General features: G+C 43.1%; 1 protein-coding gene across 4 annotated transcripts in view; it reads left to right on the forward strand.

Moving 5' to 3' along the window:
* The window catches only part of SNCAIP (synuclein alpha interacting protein), a 154,084-nt gene extending 135,007 nt beyond the window's left edge, over window positions 1–19,077 (forward strand). For 2 of the 4 annotated variants that reach the window (XM_029942036.1, XM_029942039.1), the window contains 4 exons: window positions 4,690–4,782; window positions 5,323–6,391; window positions 7,699–7,769; window positions 11,187–11,409. In XM_029942036.1, the coding sequence (XP_029797896.1) occupies window positions 4,690–4,782; window positions 5,323–6,391; window positions 7,699–7,769; window positions 11,187–11,301 (1,348 nt within the window). In that variant the 3' untranslated portion in view covers window positions 11,302–11,409. Of the gene's footprint in view, window positions 1–4,689; window positions 4,783–5,322; window positions 6,392–7,698; window positions 7,770–11,186; window positions 11,410–18,520 lie in introns of those variants that run through there. The other 2 variants (XM_029942037.1, XM_029942038.1) reach the window with 2 other exon arrangements.
* Window positions 19,078–19,993: the final 916 nt, after the last annotated feature.

The following is a 19,993-nucleotide window of genomic DNA, read 5'->3' on the forward strand; positions in this document are numbered from 1 at the left end:
CTCTCTCTGTCTCAAAAATAAATAAACATTAAAAAAAAAACCCTCTTGGTCTAGACAGAGTCAGTTTTGTTCTTGACGAGATTATTGGACTGCTACCCACTGCATACCTACATGTCAGGAAGCATTTCTGGAAGGTTGTCAGGATAAGCCTGAAGAGAGGGGGCCAGAGGAGAAGCTGTGAGGTGGGTCTCTAGCAGGATGAAGAATCAAGGCACCGACACCACCGGAGAGGACTAAAGTCAGCCTTTGGGAGACACACCAGCCCAATGACAGTTACCATATTCAGGAGGGAACCATGAAAAGTCGGAATCAGCATTCAAAGTCATGTTGACAGATTAGAAGGATGAACCCTAAAAATTAAATGTTAGAGGCAAAAGATGAAGTGTTTTAAATTATTTTTAAAAACCTTCTTTTGCCCTTTTGAAGAGACTCATATGGTGGATGGGAGGCTTTACCTGATTACCCCCCAGCTCATCTCTAAGCTTGACAGAACCTCAGTCTCTCTACCTCCCCCCACTTGTCTCAGAGGCCAGGTCTCTGTACCCTTCCGCCCTCCCCCTACTAGAATACTCTTTTAATGTGTTTGTTAGGTTTTTGCTGGAAACAAATAAGACTTAAAAATTAAGGGGAACATTTGTTGGGATGAGTGCTGGGTGTTATGGGTAAGTGGCGAATCACTGGGTTCTACCCCTGAAAACGGTGCTACACAGTATATTAACTAACTCACCTGCCTTTAAATCAACAAATTTTAAAGACTTTAAAAATATTTCTTTTATTTATTTTGAGAGAGACAAAAAGCAGGAGCAGGGGAGGGGCAGAGAGGGAGGGAGACAGGGAATCCTAAGCAGGCTCCATGACTTTAGCGCAGAGCCCGACATGAGCCTGTATTACGAACTGTGAGATCATGACCTGAGCTGAAATCAGGTGCTTCACCAACTGAGCCACCCAGGTGTCCCTCAATAAATAAATTTTAAAAATAAGTGAAATAAAAATAAAAAGTGGGAAGAATAAAGCAAAATTAAGTATTAAAGAGGCTCCCTCCAAGCATCCTCTGCCCAGGAGCAGGTGAGCGAAGTGAGCTTTAAGGACTTTACATAACTGAGGGGAAAATGCACACAAACTCACAACTCAGTAAGTTACCTTTCCATAGCAAACAACTTGTACACACATCTTACATATGTAGGTATTTCTAAAGATAAGCCCTCAGAAAGGCAACTGACTAGAACACAGGGTATAAGCATTGAAAATGTGGGTAGAAGTTGCGTAATATCCTTCCAGAAATATTGCAACAATATCCCTATAGTGTATGGGCATTGCCGTTCAGAGGAGTTTTAAAATAATCCAGTAGAATTTTTTTTTGAAAGCTTCATACTCCAAGAAAAGACCACAGAACACTGTCCTCAGTCTCTATGCTATGGTGTCTGCGAGTTTCTCATGAGCCATAATAGCTGTTTTATTGGTGAACAGTTGAAGGTCAGGGTCTTGGCTGCCCTGTCTGTTGATGGGCCTAGGATGAAATACACATGTACGCTAATAGATAACAGCCCTCCTGCTGTCTCCAAAGCTAAATGCTGTAGACAGTTACAGTCAGGCCAGGGACAAGGTAAAATATGAGAAGTTACATTGTAGACCTTGGTCATTTCCTTCCGATGTTCCTCAGGGAGATGGGTGAAACTAGAAGTAAACAGGGTAGCCCACTTAGTGTAGCCCCAGTATCCTTAGCCTTCCAGCTCCAGGCACCTACAAGAAAGGTGCAAGAGGAAGATTGCAAAACATGAGTGTTTTGAGTCCAAAATTTTGAGTGAGACACAGTGCTGCATGCCTTTCTTACTAGAATAACTTTATTCACTCTTTATAGTTAATAAAGATAGTTACTATTTAAAAATGGCAACCTTCAGGAGGGCCTGGGTGACTCAGTCAGTTAAGCATCTGACTCTTGAGTTCAGCTCAGGTCATGATCTCATGGTCCATGAGTTTGAGCCCTGCAGTGGGCTCTGTGCTGGCAGTGTGGAGCCTGCTTGGGATTCTGTCTACCTTTTTCTCTGCCCCTGCCCTGTTCTCTTTCTATCTCTGTCTCTCTCTCAAAATAAATAAATAAAAAATTTAAAAAATTTAATGGCAACCGTCAGCTCTGTTAGAAGTCCTCAGGTACAAGCCTAGGTATTACAGATTGAATTGTATCCTGCCCTAAAAATAAAAGATAAGTTGGAGTCCTAACCTCAGAAGATCTGCCTGTTTGAAGATGGGGGTCTTTATAGAAGTAATCAAGTTAAAATGTGATCAAGTTAAAATGATCTCGGGGCACCTGGGTGGCTCAGCCAGTTAAGCATCTGACTTCGGCTCAGGTCATGATCTCATGGTTTGTGGATTGAAGCCCCATGTTGGTGTCTGTGGTTGGTCTCTGTGTTGACAGCTCAGAGCCTGGAGCCTGCTTCAGATTCTAGGTCTCCCTCTCTCTCTCCGTCTCTCCCACTCACGCTCTGTCTCTCTCAAAAATAGATAAACATTAAAAAAAAAAGTTAATATAATCTCATGAATCCTGAGATTGTGACGTGAGCTGAAGTCGGAGGCTTAACCAACTGAGCCACCAACGTGCCCCTGCTGTCTCCTTCTTTAGACCTTTAAGTTTTTAGTAGGTGAGTCACAGAATGAGAGAGATAAACTGAGATCACAGACTTTTCTTTCTTAGAGATGAGATGTTAGGACTAAGACTGACCATGTCTGAAAAACAGAGCACTTGGGGAGATGGATCTTGTTCAGATCTCACAGAATTAGGTTTAGGTGGCCAGTGGTTGTTGAGTATGTGCAATGACACTTAGCAAGGACAACGCTAGGCTTCCTCAAACTCGTATCCCAAGTCCGACAATCATCATAAGAACACTTGTAAGTCATTCATCTAGTTCCATACCCTGGCTCATGAGTGGGTCTACTGATTTTGATGTTAATTGTATTGTTTCTACTCCTATAAGAAATCACCACACTGGGGTGCCTGGGTGGCTCAGTTGGTTAAGTGTCCGACTTTGACTCAGGTCATGATCTCATTGTTGGAGCGTTCGAGCCCTGCATCGGGTTCTGTGCTGACAGCTCAGAGCCTGGAGCCTGTTTCAGATTCTCGGTCTTCCTCTCTCTCTCTCTCTACTCGTCCTCAACTTGTGCTCTGTCTCTCAAAAATAAACTTAAAAAAATTATATATATAAATGTATATATATATAATTATTTTTAAAAATCACCACACACCTAGTGGCTTAAAACAATTCAAATTCATCTTACAACTCTATCGGTCTGAAGGCTGGAACGGGTCTCCAGGTTAAAACTGAGGTGTCCACAGGCTGTGTTGCTTTCTGGACACTCTAGGATGAGAGTCCAGTTGCAGTTCCTTGTGGTCGTAGGCCCAAGGTTCCCTTCTTTTGCTGGCTATCAGCTGAGTCATTGCCAGCCCCTAGGGGCCGCTGCATTCCTTGGTTCGTGGCCCCTTCCTTCCTCTTCAGAGCCAGCAATCACAGATGGAGTCCTCACACTGAGGGTTTCTGACCTCATCTTCTGCCTCCTCCTCACTGTTAAAGCCTTGTGATTAGATTGTATAACCAGTAATAATAATCTAAGATCACCTCCCTGGTTTTCTGTCAGCTGATAAACAACCTTAATTCTATCTGCAACGCTAATTCCCTTTTGCTGCATGAGGTAACATATACTCCTACATTCCAGGGATTAGAATGTGATGGACATTCTTGGCAGGAGGTTGGGGTGATTGGGGGAGAGGTGATTACCAAACTTAATACAGAGAGTCCAGTAAATACTGCTTATTCTCCTAAAGTCAGAGTCAGTTGGAATTACTTTTGCAAGTTCTATAATAATGTTTCCTAAACAGATTTCAGTTTCCATCACCCATGGCTTTTAACGGGTTTTCCTTACATTTAAAGCACACTCTGATACCATTTAAAGTACATTCTGCTTTTATGTCCAGAGTGTTCCCATACCACGTTTTCCCTTGATGAAAGAAAATACTAAGTTATTTAATTGTTCTTACCCACTTTGGAAATGCTTGTGTTGCTTTTATTTTGCTCTTTTCTGATCACTGCATTAATATAATTACTTTGAAGATTTAAGATTTAGACAATATGGGAAGAGTAAATAATATAAGTGTATTTGTTATAAGTAATATATATTTTATATACAGAGAGAGATTTATTTAAAATTATATTATATATTATATATAATTACATTACACCCAGTATTTTGTAACTTCCTTTTTTACTTAATATATGTATGTGTGTGTGTGTGTGTGTATAATATATATATATATATATATATATGTATTTATAAGTATCCACATGTATCTACTTTATACACATACTAGGGAAACTTTTTCTATGTCATGGATACTGAAATAGAGTATCATTTTTAATTGCTGCCTTTGTGAGAATAAATTATTCACTCAGTCTTATTGACAAGCATTTAGGCTACTTAGAGTTTCTTGCTAATATGAATAATAAGCATACTTTTGAGTACTTGGTTGTGTCCTTAGGAAGATTTCTGCAGTGTAAGGATGAAGGACAGGACACACACATTTGTAAGGCTTTGGGGTTGATCGCAATTTATTGCAAATTATCATGACAGAGTTTATACGTACTTATTGACGGTCATGGCCATGGATCAGAGAGCTTACGCATCTCGCTTCCTTTTTCCCAGACAGACAGTGGAACGTGTCACACTGCAGAACCAGCTCCAGCAGCTTCTAGAAGCCCAGAAATCAGAGGGCAAGTCTCTCCTTTCTTCACCCAGGTAATGATGGTTAGAGTTCTTAATTATCTTTAATCTCTGAGCCTTGTTTTGGACTTTATAAAAAAAAAAAACCTTTAAAGAAGATGAAAACAGAAAGTATTTTCTTTTTATAAAGAGGAATAAATATGAGACGTTACCTAATGTCAGAAGGCCCGGCTTCATCCCTGGCTCTGCCGTGTCTTCATTCCCTGACTATAGACAAGTCATGTGCTCTTTCAGATTCCTTCATTTCTTCATCTGTGAAGTGGGAATAAGGACATGTAGGTACATAAGGTTGGTGAAGATGAGGAAAATGGATACAACTGGTGCAAAATTGATGTGTCAGCAGAAAAACAGCAGACAGGGTTCTTGTCACAGCAGTAGGTATGAGGCACAGTCCACTTTGGTCATAGTTACTGCTCTGGTGTTATTTGGAAGATTAATGTGCACAGACATGAAGCGATTTTTCTTACTCCAGTCCTGTCAATTTGTAAGTCATTAGTGGCAGTGGAGGCAATCAGGGATAGGAAATCACTTCATGTGTTCTTCATCATCTTTCAGTTCGCCATCCTCCCCAGCTTCCAGAAGGTCCCAGTGGAAATCTCCAGATGTGGATGAGGAGTCTGTAGCCAAGAGCAAACCTGGAGGCCAAGAGGGGATTCAGGTTCTTGGAAGCCTGTCAGCATCCAGCCGGGCCCGCGCCAAAGCAAAAGATGAAGATTCTGATAAGATCCTCCGCCAGCTGCTGGGGAAAGATATCTCAGAGAGCGTCTGCACCCAGGAAAAGCTGTCCTTGGAATTCCAGGATGCTCAGGCTTCCTCTAGAAACTCAAAGAAGATCCCCGCGGAGAAGAGGGAGCTGAAGTTGGCTCGGCTGAGGCAGCTGATGCAGCGGTCCATGAGTGAGTCCGACACGGATTCCAACACCTCTGAGGACCCCAAGAGCACGCCCGTGAGGAAGGCAGACAGGCCCAGACCACAGCCCATCGTGGGAAGCGTGGAGAGTGTGGACAGCGCAGAGAGCTTGCACCTGATGATCAAGAAACACACGTTGGCATCAGGACGCAGGTTTCCTTTTGGCATCAAAGCCTCCAAATCTCTGGATGGCCATAGCCCATCTCCTACCTCCGAGAGCAGCGAACCCGACTTGGAATCCCAGGGTCCCACCTCAGCGACCACTCCCCCAGGCCAGCTCTCCGGAGACCCCGCTCAGCCCAGCCCCGACAGCACCACCGCCCAGAAAGTGGCCATGAGCCCCAAGAGTGCCCTCAAGTCTCCGTCTTCCAAGCGCCGGACAGCTCAGAACTTGAAACTGCGAGTTACCTTTGAGGAGCCCGTGGTACAGATGGAGCAAGCTAGCCTTGAGCTCACGGGGGAGAAGGACAGAGATAAGGGCAGGACCCCCCAGAGGACCTCCACAGGGAGCGAATCAGGGGATCAACTGAAAAGGCCTTTTGGAACCTTCCGATCTATCATGGAGACTCTCAGCGGCAACCAGAACAATAATAACAATTACCAGGCAGCCAACCAGCTGAAGACCTCCACACTGCCCTTAACCTCACTTGGAAGGAAGACAACAGATGCCAAGAGAAATCCCGTGAGCTCTGCTAGCAAAGGAAAGAATAAGGTGGTGAGTGCCTCTTGGGAAAATATCCCAAGATATTTTTTGCCTTTGAATTCTTTGAATTCGCTGTGCTGTTCCTAACACTACCAATTGCTGACCTTTGCCACCTTGAGGAAATCCCCCCAAATAATTCCAAAGGGATGCACAGACAGCCAAGTCTGTGTGTTTTCTAAGGAGCTATGTCGAATGAGAGTAGACTTGCTTTGCTCTTCCCCTGAAAACTATGCTAAGAGAGAAAGATTATAAATAAATCACAGGAGGTTATATTCTGGTCCCCCAGTTTCCTGAAATAGTTTGATACTTGAGTGTTAGGAGCCCTAAACTGGGAGGCATTGCTGCAAGAGGAGACCACCAATCGATGTGAAATTGGGCCCTTCCTTGGCATAGATTGTGCATCAGGAAGAGTTTGTTCTCCTCATCTGACCAGATAGTTTATCCTCAAGCCCGATTAAAGAGCACATAAATGGAAACTCTGTTTCCAAACGACTTAACTACTCTACTTTGGAATGATCTTTGAAATGAATACACCGCAGAGACCTCCACGTTGGCATTTTCCAACACTCACCCCTGAGTGTTGATCAGGATACCGTAGTGGTCTGAAGCGCTTGGCAGTACATAAGGGGTGGCAGAGTGTGCCAGGAACTATATTTTATAATTGCATTTATGAGAAAATCAGGCACTGTAATCTGTGGTTTAAAACTGGTGAATGAGAGATATGAACATCTTTTTAGGCGAAGTATCCTCTGTGCTCTATGCACACCATGCCATCCAAAAAATGGTATAGTCGCTAAAATGTGAAGTGCTTAGGAGTAGAAGAGCCCAGAGTATCCCTCCTGGGATCTAGAGAGTCACAACCTGCATATTTGATCATTTGCCATAAGGTAGAATTCGTTACAGTGAGGCTGAAGACCTATCCAAATTCCTTATGCAATACCAAAATCGAGTTTCAGTTAATATCTAATTAACTGAATGCCAATTTTAACTATCCGTTGGTTTCCAACGTGAAATGTGTTTGTTGCAAAGGACTTTGGCATGTGAACATTTCATCCAAAAAAGTCACACCCATGCCCTGAACCCCAGCCCCTTTGGGTTTCATATGTCTAAACTTACCTCTCTCGAATAAGACTTTCCCGAGCAAGTTAATGGGGTCTTTCACTCAGGAGTAAGCAAAGGATCTCAAGAGCTCCCTTTTGAAGTATGTGTGAAACTTGTGTCCACTAATCTGCCTCCTGCATGTCTCCTGTTGATTCAGACGCGTGCATGTGCTGAACCTGTTGCATGTTTTCAGATGATCTCTAATTGCACCTCTCTAGGAGATGTACGGCAGCTGCATCACCCTTTCCTCTAACACGCTGACCGAAGAGCCTCTGCGTAACCGTGCACGGTACGTGGTGCTAGCAGGTGCCTTGCCCAGCAGGGCCAGGCCTTTGCTTTCGATTGCCTGACCTTGTCAATTACGGTAGTAGAGCACCCTTAGCAGGAACCAAAAGGAAGAAGAACATGCCACCTTTCCCCCTCAAATAGAAGCAGCCAGTCTCTTAAGGTGGGCCTTAGGAAGGGAGCCAGTGCCCTATTGGAGAGGCTTTATTCCAGCCACAGAGAGCAGAGGAATCGACTCAGCTTACAAACATGCTGCGTCTCCCAGTTGGCTTTGGCTTTCAGGCTTTGTTTTCATGGAGTCAAGTCCCAAGCAAGTCTAGAAATTAAATTTCCTGTCACGGGTGGAATGAGTCCATCTCTGATCAGAATCAGAACTGTGAAGCCGAGCTGAGGTTTGGTTTCATTGCTGATCCGTAGGCTGAAAGCCCCTTTCATCACGGCGCCTGGGAGAAGCAGGGCCCTGCCATTCTGAGACTGCTTGAGCTTAACACCCAGAACCACAATGCCCACCAGTGAGCCAGTCTGTGAGCCCACCAGTGACACAAGGCTCTTTCTTAAACAAAATGCGTACAGTCCGACGTGTGGACCACGCACCTAAAAGGGTCATCTCCGAAGGTCCCAGTGGCTCAGGCACCCCCCTGTGCCAAGTCCTTCTGCATCAGGACTTTCTTTCCTCCTTGGGGAATACGCACCACTTCCTGACAAAGCAGGAAACGGAGGGTGTAAAAAGAGAGCGGTCCAGGGCGAGACCATGTAACCAGTGCCTTGTGACTGGCTTCTCTCAGAAGAAACCCCCCGATGCATCGGAAGGGAGATTATTGCTTTTAAATCATTCATACTTAATTTAATTACTTAAATTAAAAGAAAACTATGGTACCTCTTCCAGCACCCTTCCCAAGCCCTCCACTATGTGTTGGTGAATGTGTGCACATTTGTATGTATAATGATAAACACGCACGAATACGGGTGTGTGCGTTGTTGTGAGTATGAATTTCAGGTCAGAATACTAAGGTGCAAGAAGTGTCACTCTCCTTCCCTGCCCCCCCCCCACTTTTAAATTTAATGTAATCAGGCTGGAAGAAAAGTAAATCTCCTTTCAGGGAATGCCCCTAGGGGTCTCATGAATTCAGTATATTGATGGAAGCACCTTGCAGCTTAGGTATTAACTGGACACCCGTATTCAGCTTGGGTCTGCCCCACAGGCTGCCTGGGTCCGGGCTGCTTGCACCCACACTGGAGCAGGGAGTCTTGGCCAGTGCTGAGAGCCCATTGCCTGGGGTGGGAAGAAAGTAATGTCCATTCCTTCCCCAGACAATGGTGTTGGCTTCTTTCTTTTCCTCTCAACCCGTCCTCCCCAGTCCCATTCCCTTGTCAGTCTCACGTGAGGTCCGGTGTGTCTTCTGGTGCCTGGAAAATCCTGCCTTTGTCCTTAAACAGAAGGCACCAGCAACACCCTCAGGAAAAGCAGCACAAAGACTTGGCAAACTTGGGAGGGAGAAGGAGAACATCTTTCCTGTCTTACAGGTTCCTCCGGGATCTGGAAACAGGACAGTTAGTATCACAGTGAAACCATCCTTCCAGAAATATTTCATCCTGTCTTTTTACAGTTCTATACTATAATTATAGAAATGCCTGGGTGGCTCATTCAGTTAAGTGCCTGACTCTGGATTTTGGCTCAGGTCATGATCTCATGGTTCGTGAGTTCGTGCCCCGCATCGGGCCCTCTGTCAGCACAGAGCCGGCTTCAGCTCGTCTCCCCCCCTCTCTGTCTACCCCTCTGTCACTTGCATGTGCAAAACAAATAACAACATGGAAAGGAAAAAATCAGAGCACAGAAGAGGTGTTTGGGCTCCTCAGCTATCTGACACAGTTAACACATTCATACTCTGGTTAAGGAACATCCTTCATAATGTTCAGTTTTGAACCTCAAATTTACCTGCTTTATGTATTAACAGGGTTTGATTTCAGTGATGAGCAGACACCCCAAAATAAAAATATTCCGTGTATTTTGTTCAATAAGCATCCTGACCCCTTCCCTTCCCTACCTTATAAATTAAACTCTCCTCTATCATGGTTGCAGTTTAGCATGTGTTCCGTAGCAAGTGAAAACTCACCAGTTGGCTCAGGCTGGAGGGGGGAGGTTTCTCTGACTCACTCATAATTACAGAGGCAGAGAGAACAGGCCCAAGGCCACTCCTTAGATGAAGTAAGGATGTATAGATGTAGTTGAAATGAAGATTCCTCAGAGAAATGAGATTTGTGAGCATGAAAAGCATTCATTGACTCTAAGCTTGCTCCATTTTGCCTCGGGGACCATAGACGGAACAGCGCACAGAAGGGTGCACTATGGAAAGGAACCCAAGTGTTCTTCCATCAGGGATGCCTTCCAATCTTGGCCCAAGAATTTGCTTGAAGGTTAAGTGGCTGCTCTTGGGCAGCAGGGATTCCCTAGGATTACACAACTTGGGGTGCCAATGGCGGTCATTGGGGTGGAGCTGGTACCAAACTTTATACCCCTGGATGGCCCTGTTGCTGCGTCCCTGGGAGAAAGAGGGGGGCAGTGGGACCTACTTCCACACAGACGCTGCAATCACATTTTAGTTCCTAAGAAACGTCTATATTTCCTGGAAAGGGAAAAATATGGGCAGTAAATACATTTTAAAGAATATCCCCTCTGTATGGGGGTTCTGTTTACTATTTACTTTTCTAAATTGGTCGCAGCTTGATAGCAAAAAATCTAAATTTCTTTTTAATGTCATTTAAAAGTAGATTCAAGTCCATTACTTTGGGCAGCTTTCCCAGTGTGTGTTCAACAGCAGCAGATGACTCTGTTTATAACAAGCCGATTTATCTTTACTTTTCCTGATAAAGGATGAGTTGGTTTTGAGTGATTACAACTCCAAGGGAATGTTTGCAATTACTTGTCTTAAAATGCCAATAAGACATTCATTTCCCAGAGTTTAAGTCCACATGAGACCTGTAACACAGCAAGTGAGCTTCCATTCCAGCTACCAATAGGAAGAGGGTATTATCCTCTGGCCTCCATCAGCCACACCCCCTCTGACCACAGTGACATTGTGGCCCCAAACCCTAGTTGTAGCACCAACATGAGAGCAGACTTGTTAAAAAGACATTGAGTAATAAACACCGTTGGCGTGGGTTTGACTGCCAAGAAATTAGCCACAATAGAAATTACACGCCCAGGACCAAGAGCTAGTATCGGATAGTTTGCATAGATGTCAAGATTATCCGATAGCCACTTTGGCGGGAGAGGGGTATTTGGCCTGAGATGATGTGAGGTGTGGCAGTGGCCATCTGCTGTGCCCAGCAGGGAGACAGCGTTCAGGGTACTAACACACGCCCCCGCCCCCGCCCCAGTGCACATGTGTACCCACACCCAAACCTGTTTATGTCCTTAAAGTCAGGATAGCATGCTAAACAGAACAACGAGCCAAGACGTGGAAGCCAGTGGAAAAGGAGAGGTGAGGCCCTGGCTGACAGCTGTCCCAAGTACAGTGTACCCTCAGCCACGCTGAGCAGCGCTGCCAGAGCTTTGGTGGACAAGTGCAGTCAGCACAAAAAAGGATTTCCTGATCCTGCTGAGGAAATACATCCTTGCCATAATTTCTCTGGATATAATAAAGTAACCCATTCTAATCTTGTCTTGACTTTTTTACTGTAAAGTATTTACTTTTAACCCATGTGCTTTTTAAGATTCTTGAAGGGCTGTTTATGTAATGACATGGTCATCATTGTTACCACGCTCTCTGATACCTGCTGACTGCATACTTAGCTCCAGAATGACTTCCCCAGAGCAGTGTCTTAACCGATGTAACCGGGCAGAAAAGTTGGTTCAAGCACTAATACTAAAAGGGGATTTAGTAGTTACAGACATTAGCATTATTGCTCAAAAACTATACTTCCACTTTCTAAACCCTGATCTGAAGGGTGTGTTCATTTCTTTTTTTTTTTTAAGTTTATTTATTTGGATAGAGAGAGAGAGAGAGGGAAAGCATGCAGAGAAAGAGCGAGAGAATCCCAAGTAGGCACAACACTGCCAGTGCAGAGCCCGACACAGGGATGAACCCACCCACCATGAAATCATGACCTGAGCCCAAATCAAGAGTCAGATGCCCAACCAACTGAGCCACCCAGGCACCCCAGGTCATGTTCATTTCTAATAAACTAGCTGGGGTCTAGAGCCAGTCCATCAGTAGGAATTGATATCGGGTCCCTGAGGTGCTTACCTCTGCCCCAGAAACCCCCAGAACCCACTTGGTCACCTTCCCCTTTGTGCCTCCCTGTGTATCCCAAGGGTCTGTGTTCCTTGCACAACTCTTGTCTCTCCCACCCTCACCTCTGCCTCCTTAGGGTTCCTATTAGTTTCAGAGGGAAAACCCTTATTCCATACTGAAGCTTTGTCCCTGTGACTTGGAGGAGAAAGAAGATCCCAATCTTGAACTTTTCTCCAAGGGCAGGTTCCCCTTCATACAGGCCACGTGTCATTGGCCATTGCCTAGTAGAATTTTGTGTGTATACAAAAGCACTCATGAGTGGGAATAGTTAAAATGATCTGACCTTCCCAGGGTCTCAGCACAAGTCAGCAAAGTTTTTATAACCTGCAGAGTTCCCAAGGTTGACCAGAGCATGATTCACAAATGGAGTTTCTTTTTAATTTTTTAAGTTTTTTTTTTTTTTGAGAGAGAGAGAGAGAGAGAGCACACATTGGGGATGAGGAGAGAGAGGGGAGTGAGAGAGAGAATCCCAAGCAGGCTCTGCTCTGTCCGTGCAGAGCCCAACATGGGGCTCAATCCCACGACCGTGAGACCATGACCTGAGCTGAAACCAAGAGTCAGACATTTAACTGACTGAGCCACCGGGGCCCCAAAGTTTCTTTCCAAACACTCGATCTAGCCACTGGGGAAAGGAGAAAGCACATTACACCACAGGAAGACAGTGAAGAATAGTTTAGTCTCAAAGCCTGATGAGACCCAGAAAAAAGCTGTTCCAACTAAGATCCCAAGTTCAATCCCACTGCCCTCGGAAGGCAGGAAACGAGCATGTTGAACAGCCATGACTGTAAGGAGGGTATAGAGGCAAGGCTGCCTTCAAAACCAAAATCACCCCACCTGAAATGCACTCTTTCAGAATGCCAATTCTGTTTAAACATAATCACAAAATGTAAGAACAAGCAACTAACCCCCTTCTCCCATGTCCACCCGCCTTTCCTCACCTCCCTCCAGGGTCCAGGTTTGAAACGTGTGGTGTCCTGTTAGTGTCATATTTGCACCCCTGGGCCACCACGGGTGTCTCCAGACATTAAAAGAGCAGTGTCTGGGGGCGCCTGGGTGCTCAGTCAGTTATGTGTCCTACTCTTAATCTCAGCTCAGGTCATGATCTCATGGTTTGTGAGATCGCGCCCGGACTAGCGCTCTGCACTGGCAGCACGGAGCCTGCTTGGGATTCTCTCCCTCGCTCTCCCTCTGCCCTTCCCAATGCCCTGTCTCTGTGTCAAAAATAAATATATGAACATTAAAAAAAAAAAAGTGTCTGTCTATCAGCTCTTAGGAAGGCTGGAGTTTTGGAGAAGCAGCAATCTGTCTGAAGCTTAAAAGTACCAGATACTTTACCTAGTCAATGGCCAGTACAGTCACCCAGCTTCCCGGCTCCAGCCACAGTCATTTGGGATTTTCCTTCCCACACTGACAACGGCGCTGATATGTTACTGGCCCAAATGCCACAGCCTTGGTTTGCCAGTGCTCTCTTCGCAGCGTCTTTAGTGAACAGCCAGCACGAGGCGATGCTGCCTTCATAAAGGAGATCCGAGTCCAGAGACAATTAACCGAGGACACAGTTAAAATACCAGGAAGTTCCTTAAATGTATACAGTGCTTGGCAGCCTCCCCACGCCCTCATCTTTACCCCCAGTGCCTAGCTCGGTGCCTGGCAGATGCTAGCAACCTCATAAATATTTGGCGAAAGGGAGAGTGGAAAGAGGTAAAAGGGGAAGAGGGAAAAAGAAATTCAGCTTAAGGACTTAGCCTGTCACCCCACAGAAAGAATGGTGTCCTCTGTAAAAACCTAGGCCTTTCAATTTACAACCCACCTACCTACAGTGAATTTTAGTGTGGGTGCTTTAAGCACCGGGTTTCATTCTTTGAACCAGAATCCCATCTTGTAGTGGGTGGGATTTATAGATTTGCTCTCAGTAACGTGGTGAAGGAGATCACAAAGAGTAACAAAGTCTCCCTATTTTGGTGATCAGTGGAAATGTAATGCATGCCCGCAGGCCATTTTTGACTAATCTTTTAAGTAAATTGCTGTCTGGTCACCATGGGCTGTGGAAATATGGAATCCAGGCCTGGATGAATCAGCAAGTCAGATTACTTGAAAAGCTGTTACTTAAATTTAAACCTTTTCTTCTTTCCAATTTTGGTCACTGAGAATGTGATTTCATATCCAAAAATGAAATCAAGGAACAGTAAATTATCTGAATAATTCATGCCAGAATTACCCAAACGCTTTTGTTCTTTTGAATACTGCTAATTCAGGACTAGGTAATTGAAGGATTCAGGAAGGCTTGAATTATCCTGATAGTATTCAAATAAATGCCTCAAATTAACATTTTACTTGCTATGGACTCATCTCTAATCATGCTGGGTTTTGTCCCATGGAAAGTGTTCTTTTGTAGTATTTTTGACCATGGTACCCCTTATATTAAAGCAGAAATACTCTGTTAATGTCTAAAGGATGATATTATCTTTAGATGCTAACCTAATCCTTATTTTTAAGTTCTATTTATTTTTCATTTAATTTTTGTTCCACTGCTCTAGGGGCATATAGTAGTAATGCTAGCATTATAGCAAAAACTAGCTGTCCTCTGCCCAACCTACCCTGTGTCCTGCGCCCACATCCCTGAATCAGTCATTTGGCTTTCCTTCACATGTATTCTTTTGTATTCGGTATGGCTACATCACATGGCATAACCGTCTTCAATTCCAGATAGTCTCCCTGTTACTGGCACTCTGCTATAGAAGGTAAAAATGATAGCTAACAGTTTTAAGCATTATATGACTGCTTTAACCTTCACAATATGGTAGATATTATACCAGATTTTGCAGATTGGAAACCATGGTGCAGAGAGATGATATATCTTTTCCAAGTTTATACATTAAGGATAATAATAATAAATTGTGGGGCCAGGATTCTAAAAATCAATATTCCTCCACAGTGAACCAAACTTGTCTCACTCTGTTTCAGCACCCAACACCACCTCCCACCCAATACACACAGATGCACACACCCCTACCAACTGCCTCTTCCCACTGTTAATATAGGTTAGATTAAATATATCTTTGAGATTAAATCAGCATTTGCTGCTTATTATTACTATGCCTATCTAAATATGAATCACACTGAATCCATGAAGTATGCTAGATCACATACCCTTCCTAATTAAAATGTTATGTTGTCTTAGGAGAAAGTAATGTGGACTTCTTAGTTTCCAATTCATTTCTTAACATGTTGCTGGAGACAGAAAGCTTCTTTCAGTGCATTCAGACAAATCAGGCGTCTCAGGTGGTCTGTTCATAGAGACAACCTCTTTCCTCCTGCCCCAGTCTGGACTGCCACTACCTGGCAGTGCTACACAGCTGTCTTCCTGGAGTTTCCCATATACGTTATTCTGGGAGTTCCTTTTGCTTCTCTTATGTCTTTTCCAGAATATGTCGTTTCTCATTTTTGGTGTATGCTCTTGTTTTGGTGAACAGATCTTCTCGTTTTTAGGATGGATCCTAAGTTTTTTGAGACTTTGCCTGTCTGAAATATCTTCAATGTGCCCTCAGACTGGATTGGGTGTGTTTGGCTGGGTACAGAATTCTAGGTAGGAAGTTATTTTCCTTCAGAATCTTGAACACGTTGTTTCATTTTCTTTTTTCCTCTAATGTGTCTATCGGGAAGCTCCATTCCTCTTTAATTGCTAATCCTTTGGAAGTTATTATGATTTTCTCTTTATCCCCTGTATCATGATTTCTTGATACTTTGTCATGATTTCGTTTTCATTCCTGACATGTGGCACTTCGAAGGCTTTTTCAGTTTGGAAACCTTTATGTTTCAATTCTGGGAAATGTTTTTATACAGTGTCTTTTAGTATTTTCTGCATTGTAATTTCTCTGTTCACTCTTGCTGGAAATCTTATTTTGTAATGTTGTACACACTGGGTCAATCCTCACATTTTCTGGGTTTTTATCTTTATCTGTCTGCACTTGTGCTTTTTCTAGTTCTTTCTGAAGTATTTATTTTCCTGTACCTTCCAATCTTTCTAATTTTTTATTTTTGCTGTAATAGTGTTCATTTCCAATAGTACCTTGTTGGTTTTCTCTTTGTTTCCTTTTTTATAGCATTATACATGCAAGATAAATGTATATAAATTTTGTCTTTATTCATTTTTGCAATAGTGGTGGCATGCAGTATACATAGTTTCACTTCTTGCTTTTTTTCACCTGATGCATTAAAAGTCTTTATGTATTCATGTATAGAGAGTTTCTGTGTTCTTTTACATAGCTACATATTATTTCATTGTATGAATATACTATTTTTATCCTTCGTTTTATTGAGATTCTGGGCATCTTCTTTTGACTTATAGCAGCCCTTTATAATTTACATATTAGAAAGACTAACCCTTTGTAATATGAATTGCAGACATTTCTTGGTTTCTCTTTTCTTGTTCAAAATGTTTGAAGTTCTCATTGTCTCCATGTTATCTCTGTTAACTGTGACTTCCATTTCTCTTGTTTATTTTGGTCTCTGTCTTCCATAGTAGCACTTTCCTCAAATGTCTGATGATTCCTAACTCGTTCATATTAAAGAACAAAATAGTAAAACTGAATAGAAGTTCCAACTTTATGGGTGAGGCTCTCTGACTGGTAGAAGTTGCTTCACACATACTGGCGAGGACTAGGCTCTTTTGTGGGGAAAATCCCAAACTGGCAGTATTTGTGGGTCTTTTCTCTTGGCCAGTTGGTTTCTCCAGCTAAGGAAACTACAGTCTCCTACCAGGGTCAATAACCTGAGTGCCAAGAATCCATGAGTCAGACTCATAGGAGATGGGTTGAGAATTATATTCTCACTTTCTCACTTAGGGCAACTTTCATTTCATCTCATGGTTTCCACTCCCTTCAGCTGAATTCAGAGTCTCTCTGGCTCATGCCCTGACAATTGTAGCCTCCAGTCTTCCTTCCCATTGGGACAGGGACAGTCACCTGGCTACTTTGGGTCAGAGAGGTAATCGGGTATATGAACTACTAGTTCCACAAATTTTTCAAATCAAGCTCCCATTCTCAGCAGCCACTCAGTACCCACTGTCACCAATCAATTTGTTGGGTTCCCTGACAGAAGGTTTAGATTTCTGTGTCTTTTACTCTGCTAAATCAACTCCACATGTCCATCAACATTCCTGTTTCTAAAAGAGTGTTGGTATTTTGTCTATTATCATCTCCTTGCTCATGTCCTCATTCGTTGAGGTTTAAGCCTTTTTTGTTTCTTTACTTTCCTTTTAGCATTGTCTTATAAGAAAGGGGTGGCAAATGTGTGCATTTAACCCACTGTGTTTAATTGGAAGTCCCTCAAACATCTTTTAATTGGCCAGGGTTTTCTTTTCCTTTCTCCCCTTTCTTGTCTATGGAAACTCTCCAGAGTTCTATTTAGGGGCACCTGGCTGGCTAAGTCAATAGAGCAGGTGACCCTTGATCTCAGGGTCTTAAGTTCAAGCCTTGTGTTGGGTATAGAGATTACTTAGAAATTAAATCTTTTTTAAAAGGTTATATTCAGAGAAATAAATGAAGTAAGAATTAGAACTTTCAGATGGTGATGAGGATCAAGTATTTACTAGAACCCTGTGAGGCTAGACCACCTGGTCTTTGTAAGCAAACACGATTTTGAGGCCATAAAACCCCACCTCAGGTTCTCCATCCACATATGTCCTCATGATAGCAAGCAGCATTTTCAGAAACACTGTTTTTTTTCTGATGTGGCAACAAAAAGAAATTTGTTAATATGTAGGCTCATCCACCTTCAGGAGAGAACTCCTCTCTGGAAGTTTTTTATAACCGGGGTGTGAGTAATATCATGAAAATGAACATATCCACCTAGAGGGAAATTCACTTGAGAAAGCGAACTCTTCCAAGGCTTGACGTGTCCTTCTTCCCATAGGCTCACTAGGCATCAAGTATTGTTGCTCCCTAGTTTCTTCTTTTTCCCCTAGACTTACCTACTTATGGTCTTCGAACATGCTACTACTCAGTAATCACATACCCAGAAAAAGCATCTTCTTTAAGTGATTAAGACTCAAGCTTATTGGATATTAAAGATGTCATCAGGGAATCCATGTGAATCAAATAGAAACAACAGCCCTTGTTTCCACGTGACCAGCATTACTATACTTATTGTCTTATTTGACTCTGATAAAATTCACTGTACTAGCATTGTGCCTGGATTCCAGTCAGCATGCTTGAGAAATTACTTCCAGAACTGAATTAAACAGTGTCCAATAAGTGTGTGTTATTACATGACTATAGCTTTTATTGTTTAAAGAGTGGTTTATATGAAAAGAAAGTAATTTGCCTACTGGAATGAAGCGTTCTTCAGTGTGGTTTGTATGAGGATAATTTCCATTTTTGGTGAGCTGTTAGTGGTGTTGTCTTGTAACTTGACCATAGTTTTATCTAATTCTGGCCTTTATGGTTTCTCTTCTGCTTAGGCATAATGACATCAATAGAAAAATGAAGAAATCCTACAGCATAAAGCACATTGCTGAGCCAGAGTCAAAGGAACTCTTCTTGTAAATCACCTTTTTATTATCTCTCCCTCCTGCCCTTGGGACACCGTTTGGAAGTTTCTGGACTATCCACTGGGGGAATAGAATCATGAGAACAATGCCTCACCAGCAGAAGAACAGTATCAGGATGCCTTAAATTTATATTAGTAGACTACGTAATACACATTTTGGGGTGATATTTGTATATATAACTTGTTTCTAAAGAGACGCCGTTTAAAAGCATGATTGGGCAGATGCCCTGTTTTTCTAAGCGTGGATCGGTTCAGCCTACCCGCACAACCTCCACAGCCATGGTACCCTCCTGTGTTTCATCCATTGCATGGGTGTTCGTTAATGTTGAACTTTCCTTTTCTAGTAAAATGGGCAGTTTGGGCTCAGCTCCTCAGTGAGACCAGGTCAGTGGTATTGTTTTCTGTCAGGAGTGTTTTTTCTGTCATTTCTACTTTTTGTATAAAGGAAATAAAACAATGTTAACAGCACCTATAAGCTCAAGACACCTACTTTCTAATCAGCCTCTGATGTTCTGGTCTCTCGGGGACCTTGAGAGTATTTTGATTGCTGATATTTTATTTCAGGAATAAACTGCCCGGTTTAGCTGTTTTCCCAGAGGGGTGAAATAAAACATTCTAGTTTTCATTAAGTACTAAAGGATCAGACAAGTATTTAAAGTAAGTCAATTCCTTCTGTCTTCTCAAATCCCAGCGTTGACATGAGAAAACACTAATGACAGCTCAGGATTCAGCCCCTGCGTGGGTCACTGTTTCTGTCTATAACACATTATGAGACCTGTCTGATCCCTTCAGGAGACAGTGTGGAGCCTGAGTTTATAACAACCCTATTGCTGATACAGCTCTTTCAGTGCATGTAGGCAGTAAGTTCCAGATGGTTTCGTCCTATCATGTAAAATATATTTCTGTTGAAACTTCAAGAGTTTTACTTTCAAAGTGTTGGCATGGCCCCTAAGAGGCCTGTCAAATTTTAGTTTGGAAGTCAAATGTGTTCTTACCAGTAGGAGGGAGCACAGTACGCTCTTCAGAGTTACTAGCAGTGTTTCTGTGGTCAACTGTGGACCGTTCTGTATCCAGGGGGACACCAGAGGCCAAGGGATGAAGTTGAGAGGCATTCTTGCAAATTTGGGTCATCTGACAAACTTAAGCTTGACAAGATGAAGGAGGATATAGAAGAAGGGCCTCACAGTCAAATGTCTTTTATGTACTAGGCACACTTATGTAGAGACATTACGGTTACCATTTTGTAGCTTAGAAATTAAAACTTCCAAAAGCTTCGGTACTATATCTGAAGTCATGCTGCTTGTCAATAGCGGAATTGGCTCCGGCAAGGTGTCTGCATTATTGCCACCCCACTATCCCACCTGTCCTGCACCATGTCCTCCCA

This window comes from Suricata suricatta, chromosome 6 (genome assembly GCF_006229205.1).
Source record: "Suricata suricatta isolate VVHF042 chromosome 6, meerkat_22Aug2017_6uvM2_HiC, whole genome shotgun sequence".
Taxonomy (NCBI): Eukaryota; Metazoa; Chordata; class Mammalia; order Carnivora; family Herpestidae; genus Suricata; species Suricata suricatta.